Source organism: Phoca vitulina, unplaced genomic scaffold, assembly GCF_004348235.1.
Source record: "Phoca vitulina isolate PV1807 unplaced genomic scaffold, GSC_HSeal_1.0 scaffold7, whole genome shotgun sequence".
NCBI classification, from domain to species: domain Eukaryota; kingdom Metazoa; phylum Chordata; class Mammalia; order Carnivora; family Phocidae; genus Phoca; species Phoca vitulina.
Window position 1 is genome coordinate 39,067,275 of NW_022589710.1, and position 26,850 is coordinate 39,094,124.

Here is a 26,850-nt window from a genome sequence, read left to right on the forward strand (position 1 = left end):
AAGTGTGTTTTTTGGACCCGGAGTTGAGATGGAACAGAGCAGATGGATGCTGGTTTCATCTTGGGCAGAGCACTCAGGTGGGGTCAGACCAGCCCAGAGCCCAGCCCGGGCAGCCAGCCCTTTCCTAGAGTTGACATCTGCCGGGCATGCATACGTGTGAAGAGAGTTGCGATCTGAGAGGTTGCGAGTTGGTTCCCGTGTTCCGCCGAATTCGCTAACTTCGCAGGTACCGGTCGCTTCCCGAGACGGGACACACCTGTCCGTGACCGCGCTCTTATTGGTCCGACACTGACACTAGCCTTGTGGCGTCAGCTGCAGGGGCTCCTCCCCGAGGGAGAGCCCGGGCTAGGGCGGGGTGACGTCAGCGAAGGCGTGTCCCGGCCAGGAGCAGTGGGCGGGATCTGCTGGAAGGTGTGTCGGGGGCTGGTTGGGGGCGGGACCGGATGGCAGTGACGTCACAGGGCGGGGCGGTGCAGCTGGCGCCCGGGTAGGTGAAAAGCGGCGCCGGGCGGCTGCGCTCACTTAACGCGGCGAGCCGCACAGTGCAGCTTCTCTCTCACCTCCCTCCCGCGCTGCCAGTCATGTCCCTGAGAAGCAGCCTCTCGCGTCTCCTCCGGACGCAAGTGCGTTCCGTCCTGAACAAGTCTGTTCACTCGGTGGCTGTGATCGGAGCCCCGTTCTCACAGGGACAGGTGAGAACCGAGACTTGGCACCGTGGGGCAGAACCTGGAGAAAGCGGGGGTGGGGTGAGGGACTGGGAGGCGAGGAGAAGATGGGGAGAAACGGAGAGGAGGACGAGGTGGTGGGTTCCCACGATTGGGCACCGAGAGAGCACGTGGGGTTTCCCCTGGTAGAAGATGGGGAAGGAGAAAAGAGATGGAGAGCATCCTGCTTGCGCTGCGGGCGGGGGGTCGCGGGGGGCTGGCGGGTCTCTGCGGCCTTCCTCCCGAGGAGCGAGAAAGTGGTGGGTCCCGCTTGGGGTGTTGGGGGAGAGGGGAGGGGCGGGATTTCAGGGAGGGGCTGGAGGGGGAGAAACCGGCCAGAATACCCGGTGGAAAGTCGAGAGAGAAGAGGTTAAAGAGAGCGACCGAGGATTTAAGGCTCCAGGGTCCGTTCTCAGAAACCATTCGTTGGCGGGGAAATTGGCGCTGCCTTCTCTAGCGGCGGGAGGACGGGAGGGGCTGTTTTGTTCTCTTCAATGGAAGAAACCTGCAGTCGTGGAGAGCTCACTGCTCAGTGAGCCCAGGCTCAGGCCTCTGCCAGACACACAGACACACACACACACACACACACACCCCACCCCACCCCACCCCACCCCACCCTACCCCGCCAGCCACCAGATCCAGACCTGCTCAGCCCCTTCCTCCGTCTTGGCCTCCGCCTGTTCTTCCCACAGCCAGGGGCTTTTTTGGAGGTTGATTTGATTCCAGTAATTGTTGTTTTTCGATCCTTTCCTGCAAGTGTTTGAAATGATCAGACCTCAGGTGAAAATAATAAAAGGAAGGGCTGATGGTGTCACAGGTTTTCAGAGGGATCTGTTGGGAACTATGTATAGAATAGCAGATTTCTGTATTTTGTGAAATAAAGGGGTCTTATTTCTAACCCTTTTCCCTTGCATCTAACTGTGTAATTTATGTGACAGAAAAGAAAAGGAGTGGAGTATGGTCCTGCTGCCATTAGAGAAGCTGGCTTGATGAAAAGACTCTCCAATTTGGGTAAGTGGCTGGATTTTAGATGTCTGTGATGGCTGGTAACAGACCAGTTCTGTCTCCTCTCCTATCCAGGGACTGCACAGGATCTGCTTGTACTTGGGAAGCCTCTCATCCTCCCTTAGATCCCATCTGCGGTTTGAGATCTGGGAGTCTTCAGGCAGAGTCTTGTCGGCAATAAAGAGAGTAACTGTGTGGAAGGCAAGGAGGTGGGGGCGGGGGGTGGGGAGCATAGGGAATGCAAGGCAGTGGAAAGAATGCTAGCTAGCCCCAGCTCTAACTGCTCAGTCAGCCTTTCCCTCTCAAATTCTAGCTCTCTGAACTCAATTAGGAGGCGCTTCTGATGCATCAGTCTAGCCAGTTTCCTCTCTTCATATCCTTTGTTTCCTCCCCAGGATGAACAGCTTTATATTAATGTAAGCAGAGCCTTAGATCAGTGTTTCTCAAACTTCCCTGATTATGAAAATCACTTAAGTTACTTGTTAAAAATATAGGTTCCTAGGCTCCTCCATGGAATAGTCTGATTTATTGGCTCTGTGGTGGGGCCCAGACATGTATGTACATTTTCACAAGTGCCCAGGTAATCTGCAGGAAAACTGCAGTCTTGTAATTAGGATAGTACTCTAAACTTACAGAACCTGACCCAAAGACAAATGCCATTTATATGGTAATAGAGAACGCTTCTTTTGGTAAGAGGGCACCAAATTCCAACTGTTATGCTAGGAAGGTTCTTCCTTTTATCTAACCTGAATGTTTCTAGCTGCTGTTTGAGGCCATTTCCTCCATTCATATTAGGACAATTCACAGATCTTTTCTGAAGCTGTAAGTGCAAAAGGCATGGCAGCATCGAGCTGTAGGTGCTGCAGATATCAGTGGGGAATCTAGGTGAACTACAAATCCCCTCCCCACTCTTGCTTTGAAACCTCCTCTGCTGATCATTGAGTCCATTCCAGGGGTGGATCATTTCCTTCTAAAACACAGGACTAGTGAAGTCACCAAAGCCACCTTGAGTTGAGGTGTACTTCCTATAATCTGGCTGCATCTAGATATGATGTCTTTGGCTGAATACTCAAAACTCTTCTCTGTTAAATAATTACAGATCCTTCTTCAGTAGGGTCTCTTATTCCTTTTAATGACTCTCCAGGTTCACCACCAAAGATGAAAGAGAAATGAGGATTTAGTTTTAATGTGTCATCAGTTACCTAATGGGAAGAAGTTTCTATTTCTGCTTATAAATGAGGATACTGTCCCTTTAAATCAGCTGTACACATTCAGCCTTTTTATTTTTTATTTTTTTAAGATTTTATTTATTTATTTGACAGAGAGAGACACAGCGAGAGAGGGAACACAAGCAGGGGGAGGGTGAGAGGGAGAAGCAGGCTTCCCGCTGAGGAGGGAGCCTGATGCGGGGCTCCGATCCCAGGACCCCGGGATCATGACCTGAGCCAAAAGCAGACGCTTAACGACTGAGCCACCCAGGCGCCCCACATTCAACCTTTTTAAAAGGCAGCATTTACACCAAAGAGGACAATCTCTGGGAATCACTATTTTTTTTAAACACTGGATAAACCCTTCCAGCCCATCTGATGACCTGGGCCTAGCCTTGCTTGAATTGCCTGTTCAGTGCTCAATTCTACCTTAATAGACTGACAAGAGTCAATTTCGGCCTCTTACACAGGACATATTTATAATATTCAGCTGAGGCTGCTGAATGAGGGGGAGGGGCACATCTGTGGCAGCTTCTCTTACTCATGCTTTGTAGATCTTTCCTGTCCTAGCTCATGGTATTTTTCCACTCCAACCTGGAAAAGCCATTCTCCCTTAAATACTACATCCTCAAATACCTCCTCTATAAACTCTCAACCTAAAGTGATGGGGAAGCTGCAGTTTTTATTTTGGTCTTCCCTTTTTTTTTTTTTTCCAGATATTTTTAGTCTTACAATTTATATCCTTACCCTGTAGCTGACTGGTAGGCCAGTATCACCAGCAGCCCAAAATAGAATCTCATTGCATATTAATAAGAGTGTGGCACTCAGCAGATTTGTGGCATGTGCTTTTGGCTAATCTCCAAAAATAGGTTGGAGAGAAGTACCAAGAGAAGTTTCAATTGCTGTATTGTGAAACAGTACTAAAGTACACTTTCAAACGAGCAGCATGGGTCAAATTTCAAGGCAGGGAAGACCCACAGAAAGGTAACTTCCACAAACCCCTTTGTTCCCTGCCTTCAGCTGTGATGTCACAGGCTGCTGGTGCTGCCATGGCATTGGCCAAACGTCCTGTTTTCGTGAATGAGTGGATTTGATGTTAGTGTCTGGGTTTGGTAAGAACACTCGGTTCCTCTCTCAGGTAACCCCTTATCTGAGCATATGTGGAGAGCCTGGGAGAGACGAAGAGGCAATTGCTCTGGCAAGGCTCAGATTCGGTGCTTCTGCTCCTGACTCTGGTGAGCGCTGAAAGCCACGGTCCTTGGCCCTCTGTTTTTTTTCTTCAGAAGTTGAAGGAGTATTCTGTGGGGGAAAGCTAGCTGTAAACGGAGATTACCAGAGGTGCCGGCCACCGAAACAACTATCTAAACGGACTGCGGCTGGGACCTGCCCAGAGTCCTGGAGTTCGCGAAGCCGCGTGGGAGCTACTCCGGTTCCTCCCAGCTAGGCTAGAGACATTTGTTCTTCCTGTTCCATTTGGTTCTCCGTCAGATAGCAGACCAGGAATCTCTTCTGGTTGAGACCCAGAATCTGGTCTGCTTCAGGAAGAACTGATGGAGGACCTGAGGTAGTTTAACAGAAAGAACTGAGATCTGAGAACTCTTTGGTACAGATTGATGTGTGAGTTCAAGGGTGTGTATTTGCTTTCAGTGATTGGTAGAGGATGTTAGCATTCATTAGTTGTATGATCATGATACTTCAGCCTGGCTTCCACCCTGCTGTTCCACTGCAACGCCCTTGAGCAAGCCCACTGATTTGTTGGCCTTTATTTTGCTGAACCTCTCTGTTGTACAACTGACCGCTTTATTCTGGAAATCCTCTGTTAGCAAACACACCCCTCTCTTTTGAGTCTCTTGTCTCCATTGACTAGTCCTTCCTGGACTCCTTTGTGGGATCTTCCTCTTCTCCCCAACCCTTAAATGTTGACCCTAATGTTTCTCCAACTTTGTTCTAAGGAGCCTCATCTCGCTCTCACAGATGTCTCAAACTCCATTTGTTCAAAAACAAAATTCCTTATCTTCTTCCTCAAATCAGTTTCTCCTGCTGTGCTTCCATGGTCTGTTTCATGCTGTCACCCATTATCGAGTTAAGTCAAACTAGAAGACCATCACAGTTCTTTGCTCCTTCCCTTTTGTGCGTTACATCTGTTGATCACAAAGTCTTGTTGATTCCACCCCCCCCCCCACAAATGATTAGAGTTCTTCACCATAATGGTGCTGCTGTTGTTCTATCTCCTCACACTTGACTGTAACTTTCCATTGGTATCTTTTGTCCCTTTCTTACCTTCCTTGGTTCACATTCTTCGCTGCCACCAGAATGAGCTTTCTAAGACATTTCTCCTTTGCTTAGTCTTTCCATGGCTTTCTTTTACATGCATCCATGCTTCAGTCTTGTATTCATATACCATCTTTGCTAATTTGCCATATTATTCACTTTGCATTTCTTTAAATTGGCTTTAAACGTTCATACTTTTAAAACGTAGCCTGAACCTATAATAAGCAATGAAATCTCAGGCTTGTTCTAGATACATTTTTTCTGATACACTTTCATTTAATAGTTTTATATTTTGATATTTGTCCTTCGACCACTAGGTTGAAGTGTAGAACACATAGCACCATAATTTGACCTTCATCTACCTCTTTAGACTTCTCTCCACCCACATTCTGCCGTATTTTCATTGCAGCTAGAGTTGTGGGCACTTGACCTAGGCTCCACCAATAGAAGCATGCATCTTAAACTTTGACTTGAAATTCAAGAAGGGGCAGCAAAGAATTCATTCTGTGATGGGCAGGGTGGTAACCATACCAGCAGTGGCTTCTGTCCAGCATCATGGGGTCAGCCATGCCGGCTCATGCAGTGCCTTCCCCTAGCAGTGGAGGTGATAGCAGCAATAGATCTCTACGGGACCGTCCTGCAGTGTGACTTCTGGAGCCATTATTGCTGGTAATGTGGCCTTTAACCCAGATACTGGCCCTCTTAAAAGATTTTGGGAGTTACCCAAATTGAGTAAATTGCTTTTCTGCTGTAATTAGCTAGAACAGGTTTCTGTTGCTTGCAGTTTAGAGATCCTGATTGATATCTAGTTTATAAATTCTGGTGAGAGAAAAATTGCCACGTGGACTGGGATACTCCACATCCTCTCTCTAGCCCTTTGATAATAAATTCTTATTCTTTTGTTTGCCTTTTTCCCTAGTACTTAACACAGTCTTCTTGTAAGTTAATATAACTCATTAGGTTACAGTTTCTTTGGCCTTTAGTTAATTTAGGACTAGATCTTAGTCTCTTTGGGTTTTAGCAGCTCCCTGTTCTCTTGGTGCTTTGATTTTTGAACCATCACATTCCTTACTGTGACTTCTGAAAACAGCCTCAAGTTTTAACTAAGGACATTTTTAAGTTTTAGGCATGCCTGACTGTAGTAAACAGACCAACTTTATTACTATGACTTAAAATCATTTTCAATGTTCTAGATCTTAAGCATATATCTTAATAGGGTTACAAGACTGTATACATCTGCTAAAATTCATTGAACTTAACATGTAAGTAATATAAAGTATGCATCAAAACTTTTTAAACATAATTTTCAGGTTTACTTTTCTAGGAGCAGCTTTTAGTCAGTAAAAACTATAACAAGTTCTTTCACTAATTTCTATATTAAAAAAATTTGGGCGCTGCTAAGGTTTGGTACTGGGAATATAATAGTGGACAAAAACAAAGCCTTGTTATCTTGGAGCTGTCATTCTAATGAAGGGTGGTTGGAAACAGACTTAAGTAAAACATACAGTATGTCAGATGATAATGAGTACTGTGGAATAAATGAAGGCAAGGGGTGAGGGATAGCAAGTATTGGGGATAGAGTAGGCATTGCATATGTAGTTGGGGAGGCCTCAGCAAGGAGTCATGTGAGCAGACCTTTGGCAGGTGAAGAAAGGAACAAGGTGTGTATCTGGGAGCACTTCAGGCAGAAGGAACAGTAAGACCCAGAGACAGAAAGGTGCCTGGAATGTTCAGGGAACAAGATGCTATTACCGAGCTCTAGCCAGTGATTGCTGGGAAGGGGAGGGCCTCTACTCTTCAGTTTTTCAAGAAAAGCCAGAAATCTGGATTTTTATGGGAGATCTAAGTTGTTTTAATAAAAAATAGGATATATCCATACAATTGAATATTGAACCACAAAGAATGAATTTCTAATTCATGCTACAGCAGGGATGAAACTTGAAAGCATTATACTAAGTGAAAGAAAGACACAAAAGGCTACATATTCTAGGATTCCATTTATATGAAATGTCCAGAATAGGCAAATTCATAGAGACAGAAAGTGGATTAGTTCAGGGACTGGCGGGGAGAAGGCAATGGGGAGTGGCTGGCAATGGGTGCTGGTTTCTTTTTGGAAGGTGATGAAGCTGTTCTAGAATTAGTAATTATTAGTAATTTGCTTAGTAATATGCCGTAGCAAAAGCCTACATCACGGGTGTAGGTAAATCTCTTAAAGGCATTATTGGGATTTGGCAAATTGCGTATAACCAATCTTTCCTTCATAGAGAGCAAAGAATTTAACTTAGACCTTTTATTTCAAAGTTGTTTGATCCATTTACCGTGTTCTGGACACCGTGCTAGGCTCTTGCTACTATGTCATTCTATTTGTTAAAAACAAATGATGACCCCCATCAGGATGGCCAGTGTAAAAAACAAAAACAAAACAAAACAAAACCCTCCCCATCCCCCCAGAAAATAACAAGACTTGGTGAGGATGTGGATATATTGGGACCCTTGTGCACTGCTGGTGGGAATGTAAAATGATATAGCTGCTGTCAAAAACAATATGGCAGTTCCTCAAAAAATTAAAAATGGTTAACATATGATCCAGCAATTTCACCTCAGGCATATACCCAAAAGAATTGAAAGCAGGGTCTAGAAGAGATACTGATATACCCATGTTCATAGCATTATACACAATAACCAAAATGTGGAAGCAACCCAAGTGCCCATTGATGGATGAATGGATGGATAAAATGTGATACAAACCTACAATGGAATATTAGCCTTAAAGAAATTCTGACATATGCTGTAACATGGGTGGAACCTTGAAAACATTATGCTGAGTGAAATAAGCCAGTCACAAAAAGACAAATACTATATAACTCCACTTACGAGGTACCTAGAGTAATCAAAGTCATAGGGACAGAAAGCAGAATGGTGGTTGCCAGGGCTTGGGGGAAGGGAGAATGCAGAAATATTGTTTAATGGGTACAGAATTTCAGTTTTGCAAGATGAAAAGAATTCTGGAGGTGGATGGTGGTTATGGTTATACAATAATGTGAATGTACTTAATACCACTTAAAAGTGATTATTTTTATGTGTATTTTACCACAATTTAAAGGAGAATTAAAGTAAGCTAGAATATAATGTGAATTAAGAACGAGGCTGTAGCTTTTCCTAGGACATAACAATGCCATGTGCTTAAACAATTTCTTTTCAGCTTTTTAGCACATTGCTTTGCTTTATAAATCTCAGCATGAACAAACCGAAAAAGTATGTCCCGAAGACCATGAGAAACTTTCCCTAGGTCATACGGTCAGCAGTAGTAGAGAATCTCCTTTCTTGCCCTATACAATCTGATCCCTGGATTGGTGCAGTCAGCTGCCTTCTCAGGTCTTGTGGCACCATCATAAGTGGATGGTCTCCTACTTCTTAAAGTCCTCTGTGTTCCTAGTGTATTCCCTCTGACCTTTCCCGTGACGGCTATTTCAAGTCTACTCATAATCCTCACGGCCTTGTCTTTCTGACTCAGGCATGAACTCCCTTAACAGCCCTTTTCCCTGTCATCCCCCCAATTAGTTGTATCGACCAAGATTCTTTTACACCCTCAGAGGATGAGGGATCCAGTCCTCCCTGTGTCAGGTAGATAGAATTGCATGTGATAAAAGCACAAAATAACAGCAGTTTAAGAAAAATAATTTCAAGGGCGCCTGGGTGGCTCAGATCATTCGGCTCAGGTCATAATCCCGAGGTCCTGGGATTGAGTCCCACATCAGGCTCCCTGTTCAGCGGGGAGCCTGCTTCTCCCTCTCCCTCTCTTTCCTCTGCTTCTGTGCCCGTGCCCTCCTGTGCCTTGCTGAAGATCTAGCAAAGGAATCTGAAGAGCTAAAAACAGAAGAATGTGGGGTGTGTTTCAATAAGGAAGGAGTGGCAGACAGTGATGAATAAGGTAGATGCTGCAGTGTCTACTCTGTTAGAAAGTAGGAGGTCGAAGACCACAGCAAAACCAGTTTCATTGCAATGATGGCCCAGGATGTCAGATGATAGCAAGTGAAAGCATGCAAGGGCAGTGGAGAAGCCAGGATGGTGGCTCTGAAGGGAAGTGACATTCTCCCTACTCCCCTCTCTCAAATAAATAAATCTTAAAAAAAAAAAAAAAATCATTTCACTCTCCAGTAAATTGGATCTGGAGAGAAGTCCAGAACTGGTTTGACCACTCTGTTTTTAAAGTTCAGACCTAGATTCTTATCTTGCTGTTCTACCAGCAAGGCCTCTATCTAATGGTCCCAGATGGTGTGGCCTTCTATCCGGCATCGGGGTGCAAGAATGGATAGAAGCAGGTGAAGGGAGAACTTGTGCTTTCCCTTAAGGAAAGTTTCCAAGAAGTTGCAGCGCACTTCTGCTTATCCTGTTGGCCCCAATGGTCACATGGACACACCCAGTTACAGAGGAAGATGGTGAATTTAGTCACAGTTCTAAGACCTCCTGTTGCCAGCTAGAGGTCTGCTGTCTCTGCAGAAGAAGTGAAGAACAGATCTTGGACAAGTAACGAGTGGTTACACCACCTCCCTGTGCTCTAGATCGGTCCTATCTCTCTTGCCTTCTGAGTGTTCTTGTTCCAGCAATTATCCCTTCCTTGCCCTTGTTTCTCAACTTCTAACCCATCCCTTCAATAACTAGCTGCAGACCTTACTGTCCTGCTATCCTCCCTTGTCTTTAAGTAGCCTTCTGGCTGTTGTCACTTCCCTTCAGAGCCACCATCCTGGCTTCTCCACTGCCCTTGCATGCTTTCACTTGCTATCATCTGACATCCTGGGCCATCATTGCAATGAAACTGGTTTTGCTGTGGTCTTCGACCTCCTACTTTCTAACAGAGTAGACACTGCAGCATCTACCTTATTCATCACTGTCTGCCACTCCTTCCTTATTGAAACACACCCCACATTCTTCTGTTTTTAGCTCTTCAGATTCCTTTGCTAGATCTTCAACTACCCGCTGGTGTTCCTCAGAGTTCTGCCCTTGATCTCTTGCTTTAATGTTATGTCAGTTGGCATTTTGTCCATTCCTCTGGTTTTCCTGTCACCTGTATGCTGATGCCTCCAAAGCTTTATCTCCAACGCTTGTTTCCCCTCTTAGCTTCAAATCTGTAGCCCAGTTGGCTTCTGTGTATCTTTTTGACTTTATTATGGAAGTGTTCAAACATAACAAAAGTAGATACGGTGATCTAGTGAATTTGTTGTATCTGTTACCCAGTGTCAATCATCAATACATGGCAATCACCCTACTCTATGCCCTTTTTTTTTTTTTTAAGATTTATTTGAGAGAGTGAGGGAGCACATGAGCAGGGGGAGGGGCAGAGGGAGAGGAAGAGAAGCAAGCTCCCCGCTGAGTGCAGACCCTAACACACAGCTCCATCTCATGACCCTGAGATCATGACCTGAGCCCAAATCAGGAGTGGGATGCTTCCCGACTGAGCCACCCAGGTGCCCCTACTCCATGCCTTTTGAAGCAAATCACAGACCTCACATTGTTTCATCTGCAAATATTTCATTAGTTATCTTCAAAATATAAAAATTCTTTAAAATTTGGGGTGCGTCTGACTCTTGGTCTCAGCTCAGGTCTTGATCTCAGGGTCATGGGTTCGAGCCCCACGTTGGGCATGGAGCCTACTTAAATCTTAAAGAATTCTTTTCTTTTTTTTTTTTTAAACCACAATACCATTATCACACCAAAAGAAGTTAATATCAAATGCCCAGTGTTGGGGAAATATAATAATTAAAAAAAAAAATAATCTCCTAACCAAGAGAACCTTTCCACAAAGGTAGTAGAGAAAGAAAACAGTTTATTGAATAAGCATCAAATCAGGCAATCTAAGAGATTTCGAAGAGAAAGAAGTCTGGCCTGTTTGTATAGCCACGCAGGGGCAGCCCATTATGCGTTTTCAAGATAGTAACTAGTCCACCAGTTAGAAGACTTGAACAGTACCGTTTGTCAGAGTTCATCCTAACTTTATCATAGAAATTTGAACAGCCACCAGAGGGGAAACAAACTTCTATTCTAAGGCAGAAGGTAGTTTTGTAAATTGGAGCAGGCTGCCCATCCCCTGTGTCCACAGAAGTTAGTCTCTTAATCCCTAGTCCTTGGGAAACATTCCTGGGTTGGGAGACTGGCAAGAGGCTTATTTAATTGTTATATTTACATGCATTTGAAAAGGACAGAGAAGGAAATTCTCATAAGGGAACAAGAAGTCTTTTCCCTTTTAAACAGGGAAAATTCAGTCTATTTTTATTTTGTTTCTGTCCTTAAACCAGTTAATGGTGACATTGTTCGACTGACTTAGTCTTTTTTGCACTTATTTTTTAGTTTGTTTGACTCAGGATCCAAATAAGTTCTAGTGCTTGCTTCGGCAGCACATACACCGAATAAGTTCTACATTGATTGATATCTCTTACATTCTTGATAGGTTCCTCACTTCGTTTTTGTTTTTTCTTTCTTGCTGTGTATTTGTGGAGGAGACTAGGTCATTTGTATAGTCTGTTTGAACTTTGCAGGTTACATCTCTGTGGTGTCCTATGATGTGTTCTTTCTTTTTTTTTTAAGATTTTATTTATTTGAGAGAGCGAGAGAGTGTGCGCACTCTCGCATATGTGGGGGGAAGGGGAGAGGGGAGAGGAAGAAGCAGATTCCCTGATGAGCTTGGAGCCCCAATTCAGGGCTCGATCCCAGGATCCCCGATCATGACCTGAGCCCAAGGCAGATGCTCAGCTGACTGAGCCACCCAGGCGCCCCTCCACGTATTTTCAATGAGAAAGTCTCTAATACCTCAAGGCCATCTATCCAGAACTGAACTTCTCATCTTCTTCACTCCCTTCCCCTGTGTCTTTCTCAACTCTAGAAGCAGAGCCAGAAAGCTGGTGTGCAGGAGCCCATCTCCACACCCACTCTGAGTATTACTGGAATTTGTTGCTCCTCTCCTATGGCCTTATCTTTACAGTCCCCTTGTGGAGTTGCTCTTCTCTGGGCCAATCCATTTCCCTCAGGCCCCCAGGGCACTAGATCTGCAGTGCAGATTTGATTTGTCACTTCCTGACATGGAAACCTTAGTAGCTCCCTGCTTAGGATCTGGGCCCACCCCTCTCCCCACTGCCTCTCCCCCGCCCCTGCCCACCCCCCACCCCCCCACAGTCCTCCCAGGAACCCTGGGCTCCAGGGAATTGTGAATTGTTCTGTAGGGCTGAAGGTATTATGTGCTCCTTCTGCTTGTAAGCCTTTCCCCTTTCCACTTTTATTGCTGGCTAATACTTTCAAGATTCAGATATTGCCCCTTCTGATAAGTCCTGGCTCTTCCTGGATCTGAGTCGGCACCTTCCTCTGTTCTCACCAAGCTGTGCGCTCACTGAAAGCTGCAACCATACCTCCTCTCTGTATCCCCATGACTTAGAGTGCCAGGCACACAGTCAGCCCACAGTCTGCCTTTGCTGAAGGGAGAGAGGGCCAAGCGTCCTGGCTTTGTCCTGTAACTTCACTCACATCGTGACCTTTGCAATTTTCCCAGATCACAATTTCCTTTCTTTCAAAATGATTTGCTCCTCAGAAGCCAGCTGATTTCCAGATTTTTGAGAATGTATGACTCAAAATAACAGTCACATGTCACTGTTCAACTTTTGAGGTATTAGGCTACCAGCTGATGATTTAAGCTAAATGTAAAAGTAGGTGATAGCAGCCAGTTGTTGCCCCCTTTTTGAGACCTATTTGTTTCTGAATCAGGACCTGAGTTGTTAATGACAACTGCTTCAAGTTAGGCTGGCCTCTAGTTACTTTAGAAAGATGTTGCATTATTTCTTTTAATATCCAACATAGCACGGTTCAGAGGCCTGGAACCCAAGGGATTACTGTGGTTGGTTTAAGTAATTTAATCTTTGAATAAAGTTTTTTATCCCTCCCTATTAATGAACAAACTCTCTTGGTAGTGAGGGTGTATTAATATAAAAGGTGTGGTAATGCTCAGATTGGGAGAAGAAAGACCAAATCTTCCCAGCTCCCTCCCCCCGGCCACAAGACCAGAACCACTGAAGAGGGAAAGGAGCAAACTCCTTCCTGTGTGACCCAAGAATTGAGTCACAGAAAGGGTATGGCTTTGTGGTTAGGGCTTCAGAGAACTGACGTTCCAAGATTCATTGGCTTTGCCTTTGTATTTCACAGATGTGGAAGATTCAAGCTATGTGTGAGAACTGGAGACTCTAGGAGCAGTCTCAGTGAGCAATCAGTGGGCCCGTGTGTGTTTGCTACTTCTCACCAAAACCTGATTTTATCAAAATGACATAGTCCTATTACAAACAGGTTTTGGGAAGTCTTGGGTTACGCCATCCGTTTCGAGGAAAAGAAAAAGGGTAGGGTGGGGCGCAAAACCACAAAGATGTTTCATCCAGTTGAACTGAGATGTAATCGTTAGCGTGTGGAGGCTTTCCCTTGTTACCTCCGGTAATACTCCTAAGGAGCATGTGAGATAGGACAAGCTCAGAAACTGAACTTGGTTGGCGATCTTGACTCTTCTAGGAAGTTAGGGGCCAGAGGGCAAGACTTCTTCCTTTTGCGTCTGTTGTGGCACCTGACCTCCTGTGGCTATCTTGTGTGCACTCTGTTTTCCGCCCGGAGTGGTCTGGAATGCGGTGTGTTTGGTTTGAGGTTCCTGGGGAACACTCCCCAGGATGCCGGCCCAGGGTCTGGGGCAGGGAGCTGTACATCAGAACTGTTAGCTGGCAAAGCTGTAGTCACTGGGCTGCTATGTTTCCCTTTAAATCCTTTCTGGAACAAGGTGGAATATGAAGAACTTAAAGATCCCATTTTCTGAAGAGCAGCACTTTATCCCCAGGGATTGTCACTATCTCTGCCGGTGGTTCTATATAGGAGCAGGTTGAAGTTTTGTCAGCCTGTTAACAATAGCAGATCTCTTTTCCAGAGAAGCTCAACGATCCTGTTCGGAATGGAGGCAATGGTTATGTTGTTGTGACTTGGGAAGCCAGAGGCACCCTCCTCTCTCTCCACCCCTGCCTGCATTGGAACCAGGCTGCTGGGGTGCTGCCAGCTAACGGTCCATTTGAGAAAGCCTGAGCTGGTTCATCATGGCCTAGAGGTGCTTTGAGGTTGATGCGAGTTTGGTCCAGAGGGCATACCTTACTAAGCTTATCTTCAGACAGTGATACTCTCTTCTCCTTAGGAAAGAAGGACCAATGTAGCCGGAGAACCAAGTAGCAAGAAAACTGTAAATGGTGTTGAAGTCCTCTCAGTTACAGGTCTTGAACTAAATTTTCGAGTTCTATATTTGGATTTTTTTACTCAAGGATCCCGTTCCTGCAAAGCACCTATTGACACCATGTTTGTATCATTTGATCTTGAGGTGAGCTCTGGTACATGTTAGATGGACTTGTCTGACACGACTGGCCTGGCAGCCTGGGGTCACCTTCAATCCTCAAGCTGTGGGTGCCATTCTCCCTGCCCTGGTCTTCCTCAGCTGTGTTCCTCGCTGCCTCGGAGAACCGGGTGAGGGGTAAGGAGATGTTGAGAGCCCTGGTTGGAGCAGGATTCTCGGAGACCCAGAAGAAGTTAACTAGAACAAATAGGTATTATCTGCGTGATAGGATTTCTTTTTCCGATGTGCTAAACTTATTTCGGAGACTGAGTCTAAGAAGCAAAGGGTGGATTTTTAGAGGCCTCTGGGACACCTGATTCTGGACGTTGTCCAGTCTCTGGCAGTTTAATGCACTAACTAAAATGCAGGCATCTGCATTTTCTTAGTGGTAATCAAATGAGTTTACCTTAAGTAATAGCCTCTTCAAAGGTTATTACCCAAATCACATTTTATTTTTTATTTTTTTATTTTTTTTTAAAGATTTTATTTATTTGACAGAGAGAGACACAGCGAGAGAGGGAACACAAGCAAGGGGAGTGGGAGAGGGAGAAGCAGGCTTCCCGCGGAGCAGGGAGCCAGATGCGGGGCTCGCTCCCAGGACCCTGAGATCATGACCTGAGCCGAAGGCAGACGCTTAACGACTGAGCCACCCAGGCGCCCCGCAAATCACATTTTAGAGATAGGAGAGAAACTCTTACTTCAAATGGCCTGAAGTAACTCTGGCCCTCTTTTCCTAACTTAGACCTCTGGTAACATTGCAATTTTGTTTTCAATAAGCTGGTTTTAGAGGTACGGTTTTGAGGTTCTAAGGATTAGCAGTTACATTCCCTTATAATACCAGGAATTCCCTTTGGGGCTAAATCTGTCATGTACAATATTTGAGTTTATAACTTTTAAAAGCCATTAGTATCCTCCCAGCACCAAGTGAGATCTGTGTCTTTATTTTTCTCAAGTTTCACTGACTTGTTATTCCTGACAAGTCATAATAAACATGCCATCCTATTCAGGGACAGTTTGAAAAAACTGCACACTACTCAGTTCCTAGCTTTCTCAAAGTCTGTTGTTCTGCCAGTGGGCTCCCTGTGGTGTGGTAGACTCTCCCGTGTGTCAGCCCCCTTTTGAGCCCATTTCTCTTGCCTTGCTGGGAGCCTTGGAAGCAGTTAGAGCTTCCTGTAAGTGGAAGTCAGAGCAGGAAACAGAACGGGGCCCCTTTAGGGGCCGCTGACTCAGAACACTGTCTCATGTGAGTCTCTAGTGAAAGCGTGATTCAGGCTTGTCCTACACAGTTAGAGCTATTCACTTAGCCGAGTTTCTTCCTCTCCACTGTGTGGATGCTGATAGCAGCCAAGGATGTGAGGATTAGCTGCTCTCTGTAAAGCATCTAGAACAGTGTGGTGGATGGAGACAGTTTTGTTCCTTTCCCTGTCACTGGCTTCCTTCAGGGATTCCCTAGTGATCGGGGCCCTGAAATAGAAGTGCTGTCCCCAGATACTGCTAAGGTCAGGGAGGGCTGTTTTGACTTCTTCCCACCAGTGGGTTGCATCATTCTGTTGAGGTGCTTGTGTCCTCGCTCCACTCTGATGGAGCCTGGAGAGGTTTATCAAGACCAAAGGTAACATTTGGGCTTAAAAGATCACTAGTATTCGTGGATTTTTATGACCCGCACTGCAGAGAGAAGCAATGAGGCTGTGCCAATGTGTACAGAGCTTTACTTTTTTCCCCCACCGCAAGTAAAAAACAAGAGCGCTTTCAGGTTGGTTCCAAATCTGTTTGTCATGAGAGCTTCTTTGAAGCCTTAGGGTTGTTTTGTCCTACAATGCCTTCTTAGAAGAGTGGCAATGGAACGTCGTCTCATCTGATCTAGACTTGCTGATGAATTGAACTGAGGCACAAAAAGTTTGACAAGGGGACAGTTCTCTCAAGCATGACAGGCAGATATTCTTCCCATGTTGTAATATTTGCTCTTTTCACTAGGACTCTGAGATTCTTTAAAAATCAGACCATTTCTTGGGCCTTCTGAGCTGGAAGAATTCGCCACAGCACTCTGATAAAGTAATAGCTTCATTATTACTGTTCATCCTGTTCTTACAAAAAATTAACCTCATCAGCCTCCCCACTCCTCAGAAATGCTGCCCTGTGGGTTACAATTCCTGTTCTCTTCAGCCTGCTTTGCATTACTCCAATATGCAAACTTCTCATTTCTATTAAATTGCTCAACTGTTTCCAAACATGGCTTGTACATTTCTTCTTTCAGAACCTTGTTCACTCTTTAGAAACCAATCCTGGGCTCTTCTCCGCTGTTCTTTTGGTGCTATGATGCTCCTGGTAGAGCGCATTAGAGGAGAAAGCTCCTAAGAGGCTGTATCAGGATGGCCTAGTGTATTCACCGATTCAGCTCTGTAATGAACTAGAATAGTTAAGAATCAGCAACATAGGGGTGCCTGGGTGGCTCAGTTGGTTAAGCCCCTGCCTTCGGCTCAGGTCATGATCCCAGGGTCCTCGGATCAAGACCCACATTGGGCTCCCTGCTCAGCTGGGAGTCTGCTTCATCCTCTCCCTCTCCCTCTGCTGGCCATTCTGCCTACTTGTGCTTTCTCTCTCTCTCTCTCTCCCCCTCTGTTAAATAAATAAATAAAATCTAAAAAAAAAAAAAAAATCAGCAACATAGGCTTTGGTATTGTGAGTCCTTAATCACTTAAAGGTTATGGCAGTAGAAATTAAAAGTAGGGATTGTGGCAGAGATGGCTAGCTGTCTACCAAAATCCATTCTCTTCTGGACAGAGGTTAGACCTGCATTTGTTGACCAGTGCCATGTGAGCAGGTGTGATGTGCCACTTTTAGGCCAGGGCCTTTATTTTATTTTATTTTATTTATTTATTTATTTATTTATTTATTGGAACTTACAACATTTATTTTTTTTATTAACCTATAACGTATTGTTTCAGGGGTACAGGTCTGTGATTCATCAGTCTTACACAATTCACAGCGCTCACCATAGCACATACCCTCCCATATATCCATCACCCAGCCACCCCCTCCCTCCCACCCCCCTCCAGTCCAGGAACCCTCAGTTTGTTTCCTGAGATTGAGTTTGGTTTGTCTCCCTCTCTGGTTTCATCTTGTTTCATTTTTCCCTCCCTTCTCCTATGATCCTCTGTCTTGTTTCTCAAATTCCTCGTATCAGTGAGATCATATGATAATTGTCTTTCTCTGATTGACTTATTTCGCTTAGTATAATACTCTCTAGTTCCATCCACGTCATTGCAAATGGCAAGATTTCATTTTTGATGGCTGCATAATATTCCATTTTATATATACACACCACATCTTTATCCATTCATCTGTTGATGGACATCTGGGCTCTTTCCATAGTTTAGCTATTCTGGACATTGCTGCTATAAACATTGGGGTGCATGTGCCCCTTCGGATCACTACATTTGTATCTTTGGGGTAAATACCCAGTAGGGCAATTGCTGGATCGTAGGGTAGCTCTACACACTTTTTGAGGAACCTCCATCCTGTTTTCCAGAGTGGCTGCCCCAGTTTGCATTCCCACCAACTGTGTAGGAGGGTTCCCCTTGCTCCGCATCCTCGCCAACAACTGTCATTTCCTGACTTGTTAATTTTAGCCATTCTGACTGGTGTGAGGTAGTAGCTCATTAAGGTTTTGATTTGTATTTCTCTGATGCCGAGTGATGTTGAGCAATTTTCATGTGTCGGCCATTTGGAAATGTCTTCTTTGCAGAAATGTCTGTTCATGTCTTCTGCCCATTTCTCGATCGGATTATTTTTTCTTTGGGTGTTGAATTTGATTAAGTTCTTCACAGATTTTGGATACTAGCCCTTTATCTGATATGTCATTTGCAAATATCTTCTCCCATTCTGTCAGTTCTTTTGGTTTTGTTGACTGTTTCCTTTGCTGTGCAAAAGCTTTTTATCTTGATGAAGTCCCAATAGTTCATTTTTGCCCTTGCTTCCCTTGCCTTTGGCGATGTTTCTAGGAAGAAGTTGCTGCAGCTGAGGTCGAAGAGGTTGCTGCCTGTGTTCTCCTCAAGGATTTTGATGGATTCCTGTCTCACATGTAGGTCTCTCAACCATTTTGAGTCTATTTTTGTGTGTGGTGTAAGGAAATGGTCCAGTTTCATTCTTCTGCATGTGGCTGTCCAGTTTTCCCAACACCATTTGTTGAAGAGACTGTCTTTTTTCCATTGGACATTCTTTCCTGCTTTGTGGAAGATTAGTTGACCATAGAGTTGAGGGTCCATTTCTGGGCTCTCTATTCTGTTCCATTGATCTATATGTCTGTTTTTGTGCCGGTACCATACTGTCTTGGTGATTACAGCTTTGTAATAGAGCTTAAAGTCCGGAATTGTGATGCCGCCAGCTTTGCTTTTCTTTTTCAACATTCCTCTGGCTATTCGGGGTCTTTTCTGGTTCCATACAAATTTTAGGATTATTTGTTCCATTTCTTTGAGAAAAGTTGATGGTATTTTGATAGGGATTGCATTAAGTGTGTAGATTGCTCTAGATAGCATAGACATTTTCACAGTATTTGTTCTTCCAATCTATAAGCATGAAATGTTTTTCCATTTCTTTGTGTCTTCCTCAATTTCTTTCATGAGTATTTTATAGTTTTCTAAGCACAGATTCTTTGCCTCTTTGGTATCTTATGGTTTTGGGTGCAATTGTAAATGGGATCGACCCCTTAATTTCTTTCTTCTGTCTTGTTGTTGGTGTATAGGAATGCCACTGATTTCTGTGCATTGATTTTATATCCTGCCACTTGACTGAATTCCTGTATGAGTTCTAGCAGTTTTGGGGTGGAGTCTTGGGTTTTCCACATAAAGTATCGTACATATCATCTGCAAAGAGTGAGAGTTTGACTTATTTGCCAATTTGGATGCCTTTTATTTCTTTTTGTTGTCTGATTGCTGAGGCTAGGACTTCTAGTACTATGCTGAATAGTAGTGGTGATAGTGGACATCCTTGCTGTGTTCCTGACGTTAGGGGAAAAGCTCTGTTTTTCCCCATTGAGAATGATACTCGCTGTGGGTTTTTCACAGATGGCTTTTATGCTATTGAGGTATGTACCCTCTATCCCTACACTCTGAAGAGTTTTAATCAAGAAAGGTTGCTGTACTTTGTCAAATGCTTTTTCTGCATCTATTGAGAGTATCATATGGTTCTTGTTCTTTCTTTTATTAATGTATCACATTGATTTGCAGATGTTGAACCAACCTTGCAGCTCAGTAATAAATCCCACTTGGTCATGGTGAATAATCCTTTTAATGTACTGTTGGATCCTATTGGCTAGTATTTTGGTGAGAATTTTTGCATCCATGTTCATAAGGGATATTGGTCCGTAGTTCTCCTTCTTGATGGGGTCTTTGTCTGGTTTTGGGATCAAGGTAATGCTGGCCTCATAAAATGAGTTTGGAAGTTTTCCTTCCATTTCTATTTTTTGGAACAGTTTCAGAAGAATAAATATTAATTCTTCTTTAAATGTTTGGTAGAATTCCCCTGGGAAGCCATCGGGCCCTGGGATCTTGTTTGTTGGGAGATTTTTTTGATTACTGCTTTAATTTCCTTAGTGATTATGGGTCTGTTCAGGTTTTCTATTTCTCTTGGGTCAGTTTTGGTAGTTTATACATCTCTAGGAATGCATCCACTTCTTCCAGATTGTCTAATTTGCTGGCATATAGTTGCTCATAATATGTTCGTATAATTGTATTTCTTTGGTGTTGGTTGTGATCTTTCATTCATGATTTTGTTTATTTGGGTCTTTTCTCTTTTTGGTAAGTCTGGCCAGGGGTTTATCAATCTTGTTAATTCTTTCAAAAAACCAGCTCCTAGTTTCGTTGTTTTGTTCTACTGTTCTTTTGGTTTCTGGTTCATTGATTTCTGCTCAGATCTTTATTGATTCTCTTCTGCCTGGTTTAGGCTTTATTTGCTGTTCTTTCTTCAGCTCCTTTAGGTGTAGGGTTAGATTGTGTATTTGAGACCTTCCTTGTTTCTTGAGAAAGGCTTGTATTGCTATACACTTCCCTCTTAGGACTGCCTTTGCTGCATCGCAAAGATCTTGAACAGTTGTGTTTTCATTTTCATTTGTTTCCATGAATTTTTTTTTTTTTAAAGATTTTATTTATTTATTTGACAGAGAGAGACACAGCGAGAGAGGGAACACAAGCAGGGGGAGTGGGAGAGGGAGAAGCAGGCTCCCCACGGAGCAGGGAGCCCGACGTGGGGCTCGATCCCAGGATCCTGGGATCATCACCTGAGCTGAAGGCAGATGCTTAAAGACTGAGCCACCCAGGCGCCCCTGTTGCCATGAATTTTTAAAATTCTTCTTTGGGCGCCTGGGTGGCTCAGTCGTTAAGCGTCTGCCTTCGGCTCAGGTCATGATCCCAGGGTCCTGGGATCGAGCCCCACGTCGGGCTCCCTACTCCGCGGGGAGCCTGCTTCTCCCTCTCCCACTCCCCCTGCTTATGTTCCTGCTCTCGCTATGTCGCTCTCTGTCAAATAAATAAATAAAATCTTAAAAAAAAAAAAAGACATAAAATTCTTCTTTAATTTCCTGGTTGACCCATTCATTCTTTAGTAGGATACTCTTTAGCCTCCATGTATTTGAGTTCTTTCCAACTTTCCTCTTGTGACTGAGTTCTAGTTTCAAAGCACTGTGATCCGAAAATATGCAGGGAATTATCCCAATCTTTTGGTACCGGTTGAGACCTGATTTGTGACCTGGGATATGATCTATTCTGGAGAATGTTCCATGGGCACTAGAGAAGAATGTGTATTATGTTGCTTTGGGATGGAATGTTCTGAATTTATCTGTGAGGTTCATCTGGTCCAGTGTGTCATTTAAAGCCTTTATTTCCTTGTTGATCTTTTGCTTAGATGATCTGTCCATTTCAGTGAGGGAGGTGTTAAATTCCCCCACTATTATTGTATTGTTGTCAATGTGTTTCTTTGCTTTTGTTATTAATTGGCTTATATAATTGGCTGCTCCCATGTTAGGGGCATAGATATTTAAAATTGTTAGATCTTCTTGTTGGATAGACCCTTTAAGTAGGATATAGTTTCCTTCCTCATCTCTTATTATAGTCTTTGGTTTAAAATCTAATTTGTCTAAGGATTGCCACCCCAGCTTTCTTTTGGTGTCCATTAGCATGGTAAATGGTTATCCTCCACCTCACTTTAAATCTGGAGGTGTCTTTGGGTCTAAAATGAGTCTCTTGCAGACAGCATATCGATGGGTCTTGCTTTTTTTTTTTTTTATCCAATCTGATACCCTGTGTCTTTTGATTGGGGCATTTAGCCCATTTACATTCAGGGGAACTATTGAAAGATATGAATTCAGTGCCATTGTATTGCCTGTAAGGTGACTGTTACTGTATATTGTCTCTGTTCCTTTCTGGTCTATGTTACTTTTAGGCTCTCTCTTTACTTAGAGGACCCCTTTCAATATTTCTTGTAGGGCTGGTTTGGTGTTCACAAATTCTTTTAGTTTTTGTTTGTCCTGGAAGCTTTTTATCTATTTTCAGTGACAGCCTAGCTGGATATAGTATTCTTGGCTGCATATTTTTCTCGTTTAGTGCCCTGAATATATCATGCCAGTCCTTTCTAGGCCAGGGCCTTTAAAAGTAGATGTGCCTTCTCAGGGCTTACTTCCTCTCCTGCTGCTTTGACCCCAGGGAGACCCAACCTTAGCTACACAGATGGCAAGGCCCTAGTGATGGAAGAGCCACAAGCCAGAAGGAGCTTGGTCTCTGAATCACTGCATGAAGGAGAGCCTCCTGCTAACCTAGAACAGCCACCCCAGATGTTAAATGAACAAGAAACCAATTTACTGAGTATGAGCCATGTTTTGGGGAAGGTTAGGTACAGCAGTTAAGCCTACTCCAACAACCTTATTTAAAAATAGTATGAATTGTGTTTATGCATAAAGGTCTGCAAAGCTAGAGTAGTCAAGCCTGGGAAGTGGGGTAGGGACTTGCACCATTAGATACTTCCTTATCAATTTTACAAAAATTTTCTACCAGTAAGGAAAGAGAACAACGAAAATAGCAAAACAATGCTGGTACAAACTTTACTTGATGGAGGAGTCATTCCTTGATCCCCTCCCCACCCCCCAATCCTATCTGAATTTCCTTTCAGTCCTTTAACACTCATTGTCCTTAGTTCTTACCTGGCACTTTTTTTTTTTTTTGAAAATAAAGAGCAGAATTGGGAGTCCTATAGGGTGGACAACTCAGGCAGGGTCTCTCAAGATACTAATCCCTTCAGGGGGTCTGGTCCTCAGCTTTGTAGACCCAGGAACAGAAGGGTTTGTTTTGTTTAAATTTTATTATTTAAGTATAGTTGACATACAGTAGTAATTTCAAGTACACAACACAGTGATTCAACAAGTCTATAGATCCACAGTGCTCACCATAAGTTTTCACCACCTGTCACCAAACAATGTTACTATAGTATTACTGACTATACAAGACTTATTTTATAACTGGAATTTGTACCTCTTTTTTTTTTTTTTTTAAAGATTTTATTTATTTGAGAGAGAGAATAAGATAGAGCATGAGAGGGGAGATGGTCAGAGGGAGAAGCTGACTCCCTGCCGAGCAGGGAGCCCGATGCGGGACTCAATCCCGGGACTCCAGGATCATGACCTGAGCCGAAGGCAGCCGCCTAACCAACTGAGCCACCCAGACGCCCCAAGTTTGTACCTCTTAATCCCCTTCACCTACTGTGCCCATCCCTCTACCCTCCCGCCCCCCCCGCCCCCGGCAACACTATTTGAGTCTATTTCTGTTTTTTTTTTTTAGATTCCACATACAAGTGAAATCATATGGTATCTTTCTGTCTGACTTATTTCATTCAGCATAATGCCCTTTAGGTCTATCCATGTTGTTGCAAATGGCAAGATTTCATTCTTTTTATGGCTGAATGTGTGTGTGTGTATATATAAATATAAATATAAATATATAAAATCATTTTCTTTCTCTAATACACACGCACACACACACACACACACACACACACTGCTTCCCTATCTTGGTAATTGTAAAAATGCTGCAATGAACATAGGAGTGCATAGATCTCTTTGAATTAGTTAGGAACAGAAATCTTTATGTGCAGAGCTTATCAGGCTTTACAACCCAGAGACTCATGCTGTGATGTATATACCAAAATGCCCATTCATAATTATGGTGAGCAACAGTCCTTCCGACATCCACTGGTTGGAAGCCCTCTTGCTGGTAGGAGGGCAACAGGGAGACTAAATGAATAACCAGAGGGAGGCTGTTTGATGAGTAAGGAATGAGAGCAAATGGAGTTAGACAATCTTAAAAGAACCCACTGTCTAGGCTGTGAATTAATCTGGTGATCCACTTCAGAGTTACACATTTAATGACCAAAATCCTTTTGTGAAATTTAGTCTCTCTTCTTGGAGAGCGTTATCTAAGACTGCCAAATTCTCTTTAGGTTCTTTTATAGGCTTTCTGCAGCTTTCTTCTGATAAGTAAATAATAGTGAGCTGAGTACTGTATTCTGTCACACTTATCATATCAGAGTCTACATCCTAGATTCCATGACTGGACTTGCGTGTTCCCCCAAGTTCTGTTACTTATCCACTGGGTTGATTCCTATGTATTTATTGGTCATGTGAAGATTAAATGAGTTAAAGTTGTCTTCAACAATTAGTTAATATCAACATTAATTAGATCATAAACATTCTCTATTTATACACCTAATATTCTAAAACGCCAGGCATGCCCTGATGTCTTATACCTAGTAAGAACCTAAATGCTTGATGTGGCTTAAGGGGGTACAGAGGTAAACACAGATAGGGAAGTAGAAACTGACAATCAAAATCTGTCCAGCCTAAGACTGTTGCCAATAGCAAGACCCGATACTGACTTAAAATTTAAAGCTTCATTTCTCTTAAATCTAAACTGTCCTCCTGTATTGAGATTTTTTCTTTTTTTTTTTAAAGATTATTTGACAGCACAAGTATTGGGAGCAGGAGAGGGAGGACAGGCTCTCTGCTGAGCAGGGAGCCTGATGTGGGGCTCGATCCCAGGACTCTGGGATCATGACTTGAGCTGAAGGCAGATGCTTAACTGACTGAACCACCCAGGTGCCCCTGTACTGCGATCTTGTAAAGTGCATATCCCTTATGGCTTTCTATCTTTTTAAAGGATTTTTACAGATGTTTTATTTGGTCATATTTTTTTCTCTTAGATCCCAATGGCTTTGGCCTGTTACATTCTTCTCCTACCTTCAATACTTTCTCTTTCAGTTTTCCAGATCTCTGAGCATTTTTAGGATTATATTTTAAAATGCAATGACTGGGACACCTGGGTGGCTCAGTTGGTTAAGCGACTGCCTTCGGCTCAGGTCATGATCCCAGGGTTCTGGGATCTAGTCTTGCAACGGGCTCCTTGCTTAGCGGGGAGCTTGCTTCTCCCTCTGCTTGCCGTTCCCCCTGCTTGTGTGCTCTCTGACAAATGAAAATCTTCAATAAAATAAAATGCAGTGACCAAAAGATACATAGAGTTCTGCAGCTGTAGCTGCATCTTAATTTTGGGAATAGAATAAAGTTCTCTGTTTTGCTTCTGGTATCCTTTTTAGTGGTGATCCCTTGATCCCTTGGTTGGCCTTATGTTACAAGTCATTGCTTCTCAAATTTTTACATTCTCTCAGTTATTTAGCTTTGAATTGACAATGGGTTAAAGGTAAAGCTCAAGGGGCACCTGGGTGGCGCAGCTGGTTAAGTTGTCCGACCCATGGTTTCAGCTCAGGTTGGGATCTCATAGTTGTGGGATTGTGCCCTGCATCCGGCTTCATACTCAGTGCAGAGTGTGCTTGGGATTCTCTGCCTCTCAATACACCCTGTGTGTGCACGTTCTCTCTCAAGTTAAAAATCTTAAAAAAAAAAAAAAAAAGTAAAGTTCAAAACTGTACAGTTTAAATTCAAGATGGGTCCATGCCGATCTTAATCCAAATCTTTTTTTTTTTTTTTTTTAAGATTTTATTTCAGAGAGAGAACATGCTCGAGCATGAGTGGAAGGGGTAGAAGGAGAGGGAGAAGCAGACTCCCTGCTGAGCAGGGAGCCAGATGCAGGGCTCGATCCCAGGACCCTGAGATCATGACCCGAGCAGAAGGCAGACGCTTAACCGACTGAGGCACTGGGGAACCCCTGATCTTAATCCAGATCTTTAACACAAATCTCTGCCAGTATTACTATCCTGTGACCACTTCCCTCCCTTACCCCCCAACATACCCAGACTCGTTGGAGAAGCAGGGCCTTAAGCTACTATCTATGGTAACGTTACGTTCTCTGATAGTTCAGATCTGTTCATGAGAGAGCTGGATTACTTAGGCCTAACCCCAAAAAATGGCACCAACCAATTTATTGGTATGTAGTTACATGGCAAGAATGGTACTTAGGTAAGAAAGTCAATGTACAGTGACTGGTGGCATAGTTCTTCAGAATATGTGAAATCTAAGAGTGAAAATATTACAGCATAATGTCAGAACATATCACTAGTTATTTCAAAAGTTTTTTGTTTTTATTTTTTTTTGTTTTTTTAAGAGAAGTCTATGCTTTTATTGACCAAACAGGCTACTTGAGGGGGAGGAGGAGTGGGTGGCCCAGATGGTGGGCCAGCCACATTCATGGGCTTGTTACGTGGAGGAGGACTCGCTCAGGTAGCGGCTGATCATCGTGAGCCTGCGATCCACCTGGGTGAAGGTCTCGCTGCCGCAGAGGCCCACCATGCTGCCTGCCATGCTGCCCGCCATGCTGCCCACCATCTCGGGCTGGACGTTGCTGCCCCACATGTGTGTGTGCACCATCTCTGGCTTCTCTGGGCCGTGCCTCCTGGCTGGCTCTGCAGGTGCTGCGGCCACTAGCACCGTGTCAGCTACTCAGAGGACGTGGCTGGCAGCTGGTCTAGGCGTGTGCCGCAGGTGACCCTGTGGAAGGTTCACTGCTGCTGCTGCGTTTCTGCCATCTTGTCGGTTTTTTGGAAAAGGTCTGACTTGCTCTTAACAGGGAGGAATCAAGAGGGATTCTTTGGGAAACAAACTGTAGTCAATATACATTTTGGGGGCAGATGGCCTGAATTTGGGTCCTGCTTCTGCCACTTAGCGGCTATGTGATTTGGGGACTTTGTTTCCTTGTCTATAGAATGGTATGTTTTAGTTGCCTAACAGATTGTTTAAATAAGTGAGTTTAAGAATTTGTCAAGCGGAGCACCTTGGGTGTCC

At 43.9% G+C, this 26,850-nt stretch overlaps 1 protein-coding gene across 1 annotated transcript in view; it reads left to right on the forward strand.

Moving 5' to 3' along the window:
- Positions 1-482: 482 nt before the first annotated feature.
- ARG2 (arginase 2) overlaps positions 483-26,850 on the forward strand; it is a 34,810-nt gene continuing 8,442 nt past the window's right edge. Inside the window, exons 1-2 of the mRNA XM_032405385.1 lie at positions 483-692; positions 1,643-1,715. Coding sequence (XP_032261276.1) covers positions 582-692; positions 1,643-1,715 — 184 coding nt within the window. The 5' untranslated portion in view covers positions 483-581. The remainder of the gene's footprint in view (positions 693-1,642; positions 1,716-26,850) is intronic.